At 42.0% G+C, this 12,378-nt stretch overlaps 1 protein-coding gene across 5 annotated transcripts in view; it reads left to right on the top strand.

The window, feature by feature from the left end:
- HDAC8 (histone deacetylase 8) overlaps window positions 1-12,378 on the top strand; it is a 278,811-nt gene that overhangs the window by 264,555 nt on the left and 1,878 nt on the right. The window contains exon 11 of one of the 5 annotated variants that reach the window (XM_017517802.2): window positions 1,595-4,402. The exons of 3 other annotated variants lie outside the window; for them this stretch is intronic. In XM_017517802.2, coding sequence (XP_017373291.1) covers window positions 1,595-1,758 — 164 coding nt within the window. In that variant the 3' untranslated portion in view covers window positions 1,759-4,402. Of the gene's footprint in view, window positions 1-1,594; window positions 4,403-12,378 lie in introns of those variants that run through there. One more of the 5 variants, XM_017517807.2, reaches the window with a different exon arrangement.

The following is a 12,378-nucleotide window of genomic DNA, read 5'->3' as shown; positions in this document are numbered from 1 at the left end:
AGTACATTCTAGATGAAGAGACTAGCAAGGTCAAAGACCCCAAGCAAGAATAGATTTAATATGTTCAATACAGATATATGTTTCAATGTGTATTACAAAATATAATTATCAGATCAAACTCTTTGGTTTCAAAGATATTGCTTAGGGTGAGGCTGGGTTTTTGTTTTTTTGGGTTTTTTTTATGTCCATATAAGCAGTATGTGAATATGGCCAAACTCTTGACAGTATAGAAGTTTAGGAAGCAGATCAGTCTCTAATATATATAATATTATTAGTCCCATTTAATAGATGTAAGAACTGAGGCCTATGGAAGTTAATTCACTTATACAAGGTCACACAGCAGGTAAGTGCAGAAGCTAGGATTTCACCTGAGAAGCTGAGGATCATACCCAAAGCTTAGAAGAAGAAATAAGGAATTTTCCTTCTGCCTGACAGAGCTGCTGATTGTTGCATAAACAAACCAAGAATATTCAAAGAGTAGTTGGAGGCCTCTAATGTGTTTAATTAAGGATTTTTTCTTGTTTGCCCGAATTACATGCCCAAAGCAATTGTTTTGCTCATTCCCCTCCGGCTTCTAGCTCTAAAATGATCAAGGGGTAGAAGGAAGGTTGGAAATTATTAGAAAAATTGAGGTAAACCACTCAGGGTTTTGGAATGCCTATCTGTTGACAACTTTGTCAGTCTACCCAGAGGCCCTTTAGCCAGCTGAGATTCAGGTGCTGTCTTGAGCACAGCCACCAAATCCAGCAGTGCTAAGGGTCATTTTCTGCCAGTGTAAGTGGCTTAGCCTCCTTGGCCTTGCCATTGAGGGACAGCTGCTGCAGGATTCTCACCACAGAGCTCCAGAGGAGGGTCTGCAGACCTCCCATCCCATGGTCTCTGGCTGTACCTGGACAGGGACTGCCCCAAGCCATGGTCGGGTCATGAAGGAGCTCATAGTCTTTTGAGAAAGAAAAGCATCTTTACAGGCTCCTGGTTTGCCAACATTCTTCTGCCTCTTTGCAGCTCCAAGCACATTTTGGAGAGAGATTTCACAAAGATTTCTAAATTGAGTTAGAATTTCAAGTCTATTGTGACATGCAAATTAGTCCTGCTTGCCCATTGGCAGCAATGCAGCTGAAGTGCCTAGAGACGGGCCATAAAATGAAAACATCAAAGTGATTAAATGTGCTCGAAGAGCATAATTGAGTGCATGAATAAGAGAAAATAAAACAAATTGATTTTCTCCAGTGCCAGAAAAACAGAATAATTGAAAACAAAATAATAGACTTTGAAGTAATCAAAGTGAGGAATGCACCATAGTGACATAGAAACAGCCAGTTGTGGGAGAGATTTATTGTGTTTCTGTTATCATTTTTACAACTTTAATTTCATTAGCTAATAAATACAAATCAATTGAAAAATCAGTCAACCAGAAAGAAGGCAGTCCCAAGCCAAGATTTTTATTCACATCTCTAAAACGGGCTGAGGTGGTGATTCTTAATCTACTTTCATAGGTGCACATTTCCTGCGTGAGCTGGAAAACAAGTTCTGGGAGGGCTCTCTGCTTTGGAGGTGGTGATGTTCTGTTCTGACAGTCACTTTCCACATGCAGGCTTACAGATTCAACTTTCAAAAGGGTCACTTTTATACCTCGCCAAGATTTCTGACAGACAGAACTGCCCAAGTATAAGCATCGTGGTTTACATAGATGACATTTTCATGGCACTGACCAGCAACTGTGGTCTTACACAAGGTCATTCTGGATTCATTTGGTGATAGTGGTGGTGGTGGCAGCAATGGCAGCAACAACAGCAGGAGCACCTGCCACTCTCGCAATACTGCTGAGCATCTGTGGCTCACTGCTTCCAACCCCCACCTTCATCCCCGGACACATACACGCACACTAGTGACACTGAAATCTAATGTAAAACCTGGAAGGCCAATCAAGAATATGCCACCCTCTTGGCTTCCAGCCTGGTGACCATGATCCTGGGGAAGATCACAGGAGGAGAGCTGGACCAGAGCAGACTTCTCATGTTCACTATGGCAGTAAGGCAGTGGGGACACCAAGCCATACTGGGCTTACATGATGAATGATCACAAAGCAAACATGAAACCAACACAGAACTATTTTTATGGCTCCTCCAAGGAAAGAATCCCTCTACCTCACTCTTCAGCTGTTCACTGCTGGGCTCAGTGACCCTTCACTTCAGGATCCACAGTGATGGCTGATGTGACTTGAATTGTGGGTTTTCCTTTCACAGGCCCTTGAGCTCTCTGGCAGCTGTTGGCACTTCCAGATGTTTGTGACACACCCTACCTTCAGGGCTCCACAGTTAGCAACTGTGCCTTTGGCTACAGTAAAGGTCTTTGGGGCCATTGGGACCGTAAACCAGGGTGTGCAGAAGGAGTTGGCAGTGCTGAGACTGGCATTACTTGCTGGCTCAATCAGGATGGCATAGTTAATGGATTGTGCCTGCCAGGCAATTTGTCCTGGAGAATTTATCTTCCAGGAAGCACCTATAAACTAAAGGGAGCCTCTCTGACCTTCTGGTGGCGTCCAAGGCCTAATCATGATATGCCTTGAGGTGAATAGGGGATGTTAGCATTTAGGGATTTTTTGCAAGCCAGCGAGAGTAAGTATCCAGTTCAAGTCGAAAATCCCAGCTTCCATTTCCCACTGGTGTTTGGGTGGGGCAAAATAGAGCAAATAGCTTTCAAACTCTAAAGTATTATACAGATGTAAGGCGGTATTATTCCTCCTACCACTGCTATTCCCATTATCCTGGATTTCCCAGCCCAGAATTTTTGTCTGAAAAAGAAATGTGGAGAAGGCACATTGACCAAAGAACCTCGGAGCTGTGTCTCCAAAACTGCTGGGAGGCATTGCCCAACCCAGCAGATAGACAACTGCCGGGGCCCAGCTCCACAAGCTGGCTGTCAGGCAAGCAGCCCACTCCTGTGATGTCACCCCACAGTTACTTGTGCCCATCCCTCCACATGAAGCCAGCAGATTTAGGCACAGGAGGGGAGAAAAAATGAATCATAGGCTATTTTAGAAATTGCTTCGATTCAGTTTGAGACTGCAGTAGTGCCTTGAGAGCTAAGACCAGAGCACACTAACCATCAGGGTAATATCCTCTAAGTGCTGATATCCTGTAAATGTCAGAAGCCTAGTGGGATTAATCCACAACCTCAGGTTCTAATTCAGGTCAGAGGCAGACAAATGGTAATTGGCAGTTTTACTTAATTGTCAATAAAAGGCTCTCTGATGACAGGAGGGATCGACATTCCAAGGCAAGCAATGCAGTTGACAATTAACAGCTAAAAATTAAACCAACCATCCATATCAGCACATGCCCAAAGCTTCATAGGAGCCCTTTGTACTGCAATTATTCCTAGGTAGAAAATGAGGTCCTTGAACCTGGCCATGATAGGGCAGCAGCTGGAAATCTTGCTCTAGCCCTGTAGCCTACCAGATCCCTTGCCCTCCTGACAATCTCTCAGAGGCTCGCCATGGCCTCTCAGATAAGGCCCTGGACTTGATATGGCCTCTAGCCACCTCTCCAGCTGCATTGTCCCCGTCCCAGACCTTCACCCTATATCCTGACCTCAAAAACTTTGCAGTTGGCTTTATACATCCTGCTCTCTTCCTGCTGCCTAGAACATTCTTCCCTCCTTTGCCCTTCAATAAGTCACCTGCTCTGTGAAGCCTCTTGTGCCCTCTTTTTCTGCCCACAGCACTCTGTACATACTGGAATTGTATCACCTTGCTGCTGTGGACTAGAATGTGTTTGCCTCCATATGTGTCTTCCTCACTAGGCTTAGAACTTCTTGACAGCAAGAACTGTCTTGATCCTCTCTGTGACCTCAGCACCCAGCACAGGGCCTAGGCCATTGTAGACATCGGTGAAGGCTTAGGCAATAAATGGACAGAAAAATGGACCAGATTGAGGGCAGGGGTGCACACCATCCAAGATTCTCAGATACCGGAGCCTCCCAGCAGCAAAGCAGCCTGAACACTGGCTGCCCAAGAGCAATGCCTGCAATTATTTTTTTCAAGATGTGCCTCATGTTCCTCTATATGAGAGACAATCTGAGGTAACAAAGACATTTTCAATTTTAATAGTCATTTTAATGTATGTTTTAAAATGTTAATAAGCATGTTATCTATTATTATTGTTATTGCTGCTTATGATAGATAAGGCCAAAATGGGTATTAAAGTTTTCTTCTTATTTTTTTTAATTTCTTTTTAAAAATTAATAGAGACGGGGACTCCCTATGTTGCCCAGGCTGTTCTCAAACTGCTGAGCTTAAGGGATCCTCCCACATCAGCTTCCCAAAGTTCTGGGATTACAGGCATGATCCAGTGGGCCCAACCTGAAGGTTTAAAAGTGAATTAATGCCCTCCCAAAAATAAAATTATGTGTATATATATAACTCAAGGTGACTATTAATACAGCTGTTAAGTAGATGTGAAAATATTCCTGAAAGAGGTACTCGTAAGACAGAAGTTTTGGAAACACTTTTCAACAGTCCTAAATTCATTTCTCTGTTCCTCTGTAGTGCCACCCAACCTCCAAGCATTCCTGAGATCACACCAGCATCCCTCCAAACTGCTGTGACACTGACTGTATTCAGAACTTATGTATCCTAGCCTGGTTCTCCTTTTGTTAGCAAGTGTTTGCTCACCTTAACCACATTTATAAGGTCCTTAAGAGCCATGACCAAGCTTTAAGCCTCCGTGAATGGGAAAGCAGAGCTACAGATGTCTTTTCCTTCCATGAATAAGTACTGAGCACCTACTAGGCTTCAGGGCCCTAACAGTAGAGTAATGACCAAGACAGCAGACAAGGTCTCTGCCCTCATAGAGCTGGTGAGAGGAAACCAACAGCAAGCAAATAAAGAAACAAAACACACAAGATGTTTTCTGCATGCTAAGTGGATTGAAGAAAATAAAACAGGATGGTGAAACGGAAAAGGAGTGACTGAGGGGGTGGCTCCTTAGCTTGGGTGGTCCTAAGTTCTCTCAGAAGTGACTTTGGAGTTCAGACCTGTCGGCTCAAGGTGACAAAGGTGATGAAAAGAGTCAGAAATGGGGATAGCCAGGACAGAGCATTCCAGGCAGAAGGAAGAGCAAGTTCAAAGACAGGAGAAGCCCTAAGAGGGCAAAATGATCATGAAGACCCATGTGAGCAAGGAGGGTGGTGGTAGGACACAGGAGGCAAGGGACCAGCCCCTGCAGGTAAGTAGCTTAGATTTTATTCTAGGTGTGATTGGAGGCTGATAGAGGGATTTGAGCATAGGAGTGATGTGGTCTGACCTAAGTATTCACAAAATACTCAGGCTCCTATGTAGAGAATAGGTTGTAGGAGACAAGGAAGGAAGCAAGACCAGTCTTGAGGCTACTAGAATCATCCATATAAGGGACGAGAATAGTTTGGGGTATAGTTGTAGCAGTGAAGGATGGAAAGAAAGAGGTAGATTTGCAATCTATTTTGGAGGTAGAATCCACAGGACTTGCTAATAGATTAAAAAGGCAGGTTGTAAACAAAGGAAGAATAAGGATGACCCCTAGTCAACTTCATGAAGGGAGAAAAAAAGCACAAGAGGACTGTTCTATGTCTGCTCTGTTCAGTACAGTCTCACCACTATCCACATGTGGCTAAGTTCATTAAAATTAAACAAAATATAAAATTATGTTCCTCACTTGCACTAGACGTATTTCAAGTGCTCAATGGCCACATGTGACTAGTGGCTACCATATTGAGCAGCAGAGCTGTAGGATGTTAACATCATGTGAGAAAGTTCTATTGGACCACTCTGCTCCACATTAAAAAGATGAAGAGAATAAAAAGACAAACCACAGACTGGGAGAAATATGTGCAAAATTCGTTTCCAGTAAAGGATATGAATAAGAGTAAAGAACTCTTAAAATTCAACAATAAGAAAACACTCAATTTTAAAATGGGCAAAGAGGCTGGGTGCAATAGCTCACTCCTGTAATCCCAGCAGTTTGGGAGGCCAAGGTGGGCAGACCACTTGAGTCCAGGAGTTTGAGACCAACCTGGGCAACATGGTGAAACCCTGTCTCCACAAAAAAAATGTAAAAATTAGCCAGACATGGTAGCATGTGCCTGTACTCCCAGCTGCTCAGGAGGTTGAAGTGGGAGAATCACCTGAGCCCAAGAAGTCAAGCCTAAAGTGAGCTATGATCACACCACTGCATTCCAGCCTGGGCAACAGAGCAAGACCTTGTCTCAAAAAAAATACATTTAAATTAAAAAAAAAATGGACAAAAGTGAGCCAGATGTGGTGGCTCATGCCTGTAATCCCAGCACTTTGTAAGGCCTCGGAGGGAGGATTGCTTGAGGCCAGGAGTTCAAAACCAGCTTAGACCACATAACAAGACCCCATCTCTACAAAAAAATTTAAAATATTTAAATATTATTTAAATATTAAAAAATTAAAATGGACAAAATATATTAATAGGCACCTCACTAAAGAAGATATACAGACAGCAAGCAAGTGCAGATGCTCCTCTGCCTATTGCAGTGGGGTTATATCCCAGTAAATCTATTGTAAGTTGAAAATATAAGTTGAAAGTATGTTTTTGACTTACAGTAAGTATCTTCAACTTATTATGGGATCATCCAGATGTAACCCCATCATAAGTTGAGGAGTGTACTAAATGCATATTACTTTAGTACCATCATAAAGTTGAAACATCTTAAGTCAGAGACATATGTGAAAAGATACCCAATATCATGTGTCACTAAGGAATTGCAAATTAAAATGAGATACCATTACATATCTATTAGAATGGCTAAAATCCAAGACACTGACAACACCAAATGCTGTCAAGGATGTAGAACTACAGGAACTCTCATTCATTGCTGGTAGGAATGCAATGTGGTGCAGTCACTTGGGAAGGCATTTTGGTAGTTTCTTACAAAAGTAAACCTATTCTTACCACATAATCTAGCAATCACACTCCTTAGTAATTACCCAAATGAATTAAAAACTCATGTTCACACAAAACCCTGCACACAAATGTTTGGAGGTCTTTTCTATTGTTTGTTTTACTTTTTTTTTTTTTAGAGACAGTGTTTCACTCTGTCACGCAGGCCACAGGGCAGTAGCACAATCATAGCTCACTGCAGCCTTGACCTCCTAGGTTCAAATTATCCTCTTGCCTCAGCCTCTTGAGTAGCTGGGACTATAGGGGTGTGCCACCATACCCAGCTGATTTTTTTTATTTTGTAGAGACAGGGTCTCATTATTTTGCCCAGACTAGTCTTGAACTCCTGGCCTCAGTTGATCCTCCCGCCTCAGCCTCCCAAATCACTGGGATTACAGACATGAGCCACTGTGCCCAGCCCTGCACACAAATATTTATAGCAGCTTTATTCAGAATTTCCAAAACTTGGAAGCAACCAAAATGTCTTGCAATAGATGAACAGATAAACCATGGTACATCCAGACAATGGACTGTTATTCAGCACCAAGAAAAAAGTGAGTTATCAAACCACAAAAAGACATGGAGGAAACTTAAAGGCATCTTGAAAAAAGCCAGTCCAAAAAGGCTACATACTGTATGATTCTAACTATATGACAGTAAAAGGATGAGTGGTTGCCAGGCTTCAGGGAAAGGAAGGGAGGGATGAGTCAGTGGAATACAGTTGATTTTGAGGGCATTGAAAGTATTCCTGCATGATACTGTAATGGTGGACATATAACATTATATACTTTTCAAAACTCATAGAACTGTACAAGACCAAAAGTGAAACAATGTAAACAGTGGACTTGTTAATAATAATGTATCAGTATCCATTCACTAACTATAATAAATGTACCCCGTTAATGCAAGATGTTAATAATTGGGGAAACTGCCTGTAGGGGAAGGGGACGGAAGTTGAATATGAGAGCTCTCTGTACTTTCTCTTCAGTTTTTCTATAAACTTGAAACTGTTCTAAAAATAAAATATATTAATTTTAAAAAGAAAGACTATTGGAGGTAATGACAAGGAAAAGAGAAAAAATGAAAAAAGAGAGAAAAAAAGAAAGACTAAAGAGATTGTTCATGAACACCTAACAAAGTACCTGGCACAGAATAGACACTCCATAAATGTTTATTGAATAAATGGATGAACAAATGAGTCAACCAGTGGTTCAGTAGAACCCAGGACCCCTGGGTCCCAGTTCAGTACTCCTTATTGTACATCAAAGCTGGAATAACAATATAGTTTATTGTCCAAACCAGGATATTTGAGAGTGAAATGGGGTGCCTTAGGTATAAATCAAGACTGTTTCAGAGATAACCAGAAATCACAAACTGGGAGTCCATAAGCTACACCTCACTTCCAAAATTGTTTTGTTTGGCCACTCATCTTGAGGCTTCATATGATATTCTTTTAAAATGTCAATCATTTGCCCACATTTAACACAGTGGAAACTACATTAAAATGTGAAATTTGGGCTTCTCTTGGAAAATAGAAAGACCCAGTCTCATGGGGCCCACAGGCCTGCACAGTAGTGAGTGGCTGGAGCTGAGCAGCAGCTGCCCACTTTGCCTTCCTCTTTGTCACAGGCCCCACCAGTCCCTTCTGTATCTCTTACTCTAGGCCAAGTGTGAGTTTCTATTTACACTGTCTTGGTTTTGTTTTCTTTTGTGACAGAGTTAAGAAAAAAGGAGTCAGGGTGTGGTGGCTCACACCTGTAATCCCAGCACTTTGGGAGGTTGAGGTAGGTGGATCACGAAGTCAGGAGTTCAAGACCAGCCTGGCCAAGATGGTGAAACCCCGTCTCTAGTAAAAATACAAAAAAAAATTAGCCAGGCGTGTTGGTGGGTGCCTGTAATCCCAGCTACTCAGGAGGCTGAAGCACAGAATTGCTTGAACCCGGGAGGCTGAGGTTGCAGTGAGCCAAGATCATGCCATTGCGCTCCAGCCTGGGTGACACAGCGAGACTCTGTCTCAAAAAAAGGAAAAAAAGCAAAGTATTTCTTATACTTATGTCATGATTCAAAGTAAGAAAATGATAAAAGAATCAAGAGGGCCCCTTATGTCTTACCTCCAGCCTGCTTTACAAACAGGATACTCTTGACCTCTCTAGGCAATTGAGTCTGCCCTCTGTGGTCTGAACTTCTTGTCTCCTTAGGCCCCAGCCTGTGCTGGCCTTTTGAATTTTCTCAGACTGGTTTTCCATTTGTTTGCATCTTCTCTTATTTCCTTGGGCAGTGGTTCATAGCTGTCCTTGAAGAGGTCCTTCACATGCCCTGTAAGTTGTATTCGTAGGTATTTTATTCTCTTTGTAGCAATTGTGGATGGGAGTTCACTCATGATTTGGCTTTCTGTTTGTCTATTACTGGTGTATAGGAATGCTTGTGATTTTTGTACATCGATTTTTCTATCCTGAGACTTTGCTGAAGTTGCTTATCAGCTTGGAGCCAACTCAAATGCCCATCAATGATAGACTGGATAAAGAAAATGTGGCACATATACACCATGGAATACTATGCAGCCATAAAAAAGAGTAAGTTCATGTCCTTCGCAGGGACATGGATGAACCTGGAAACTATCATTCTTAGCAAACTAACAGAGGAACAGAAAACCAAACACCGCATGTTCTCACTTATAAGTGGGAGCTGAACAATGAGGGCACATGGACACAGGGAGGGGAACATCACACACCAGGGCCTGTTGGGGGGTGCAGGGCTAGGAGAGGGATAGCATTAAGAGAAATACCTAATGTAGATGACAGGTTGATGGGTGCAGCAAACCACCGTGACACGTTTATACCTATGTAACAAACCTGCACATTCTGCACATGTATCCCAGAACTTAAAGTATAATTTAAAAAAAAATTTTTTTAAGAATTTTCTCAGGCTGCCACCCACTGCTGGAAAAGCTAGATGTGAGGTGAAAACAATGGGTATTATTTAAGCTTGCATTTTTATTATTACTCCAATTCAACATTGGTCATCATCAACTTTTGGTGAAAATTACTTCTCTTGTTTTTCTTAATTGCCTCCAAATGTAACTGGAGAGTGAGGCAGAGCAGCAGAGAATACAGCACCCACTTTTCCTCCCTGTGAACATGTGTTGTTGGAATGCTTCGACATGGAATTTTGTTTCCTTGCATTCACTCATCCCTCTAGCTCTGGCTATATTTACAGATGGAAGGACCCTCACTTCACACCAGCATCCCCTGTAGGTTGTCCTCAGCTGAGGCAACAATACAAGCTAAGGCGTGGAAACAGGAAAGAATGGATGGGGCCCATTTATGCTAAGGAGTTGAACTTCATTCATAGGTGGTAGGTCAAGAACTGCTAAAGTTTTTTGGGGTTTTTTTTGTTTGTTTGTTTGTTTTGCTCTGTCACCCAGGCTGGAGTGCAATGGCACAATCTCGGCTCACTGCAAACTCTGCCTCCCAGGTTAAAGCGATTCTCCTGCCTTAGCCTCCTGAGTAGCTAGAATTACAGGTGCCCACCACCACACCCTGCTAATTTTTTTGTATTTTTAGTAGAGACGAGGTTTCACCATGTTGGCCAGGCTGATCTCGAACTCCTGACCTCAGGTGATCCACCCACCTTGGCCTCCCAAAGTTCTAGGATTACAGGCGTGAGCCACCATGCTTGGCCAGCTAAAGTCTTTTTGAGCAGAGAAGAAATGTGATCATAGCTAGCAACTGTGCAGGGAATACCTCTAGAAGCAGGAGGCCCAGATAAGAGGCTGTCGCTGTGACCTGAGTAACAAGAGATGTGACTAAAGCAGAAACAGTGGAACAGAAAGAAGGTTCAGATTGGAGAGACATCTTGAGGTTACGCTTTGCAACTCATAAGATGTGGAGAAGGCATGAACTAAGAGGTGAAGAATCAAAGATTATCCAGAGATTTTGAGGTTAGGGGTTTGAAACACCAAAAGCATGATCCAAAAAAAGAAAAAAAGTTGATAAAGAATTGGACCTCATCAAAATCAGCTTTTGTTTTACAAAAAACCCTCTTAAGGAAATTAAAAGATAAGTTACATACTAAGATAAGATAATCACAAATCATATGCAACAATGGATTTGTATCTAAAATATATAAAGAGCTGGGTACAGTGGTTCACGCCTGTAATCTTAGCACTTTGGGAGGCTGAGACAGGTGGATCATTTGAGGTCAGGAGTTCAAGACCAGTTTGGCCAATGTGGTAAGACCTCGTCTCTACTAAAAATACAAAAATCAGTCAAGCGTGGTGGCATGCACCTGTAATCCCAGCCTGAGGTAGGAGAATCGCTTGAACCCGGAAGGCAGAGTTTGCATGAGCTGAGATCGCACCACTGCACTACAGCCTGGGTGACAGAGTAAGACTCTGTCTCAAAAAATAAAAATAAAATACATAAAGATCTTTCCAAACTCAACAGAAAAAAAAAAAACAAAACAGGAAGTAGGCAAAAGACATGAGAAGGATACACAGGCAGCAAATGAACACGTGAAAAGATGTTCAGCATCATTAGCCATTGGGAAAATGCAAATTTAGATCATAATGTGATATCACTATACATCTATCAGAGTGGCCAAAATAAAAACCAACAGCAAATGCGGCAAGGACGCTGAGAAACTAGATGACTCAAGCATTGCTGGTGGGAATATAAAATGGTACCACCAGTCTGGAAAACAGTTTGGCGATTTCTTATAAAGCTAAACATGCTACTGTCATACCTCCCAGCAATTACACTCTTGGGCATTTGTCCCAGAAAAATGAAAACTATGTTTACACAAAAACATGTATGTGAATGTTCATAGTGGCTTTGATCCTATAGCCAAAAACTGGAAATGACTCAGGCGTCCTTCAGCAGATAACTAGTTAAACAGATTGTGCTACATCCGTACTGTGAAATACTGCTCAGCAATAAGAAGCAACAAACTTGATACACACCACAATTTGGATGGATCCTAAGAGCAGTATGCTGAGTGAAAAAAGCCTATCTGTCTCGAAAGTTTATATATTGTATAGTTCCATTTATGTAACATTTTCAAAATGACCAAATTTTAGAGAAAGGTAACAGATGAATGATTGTCAGGACTTGGGGATGGTCAGGATGGAGGGATGGGAGTCACTGTAAAGGAGGTAGCAGGAGGGAAATCTTTATGGTGATAAAATAGTTTCCTATCTTGATTGTGATTGAGGTTGCATAAATCTACAATTGTGGTTAAATGGCCTAGAATTATACACTTATACACACACAAATGAGTGCATGTAAAATTAGTGACATCTTAATAAGATCTGTGAATTGCACCAATGTCAGTTTCCTGGTTTTGATATTGAACCATAGTTATGTAAGATGTTAACATGTGGGGAAACCTGGAAAAGGGTGTGTGGGACCTCTCTGCACTCCTTTTTTTTTTTTTT

Source organism: Cebus imitator, unplaced genomic scaffold (assembly GCF_001604975.1).
Source record: "Cebus imitator isolate Cc_AM_T3 unplaced genomic scaffold, Cebus_imitator-1.0 Scaffold648, whole genome shotgun sequence".
Classification (NCBI taxonomy): domain Eukaryota; kingdom Metazoa; phylum Chordata; class Mammalia; order Primates; family Cebidae; genus Cebus; species Cebus imitator.
This window is presented reverse-complemented; position numbering and strand designations above follow the sequence as displayed.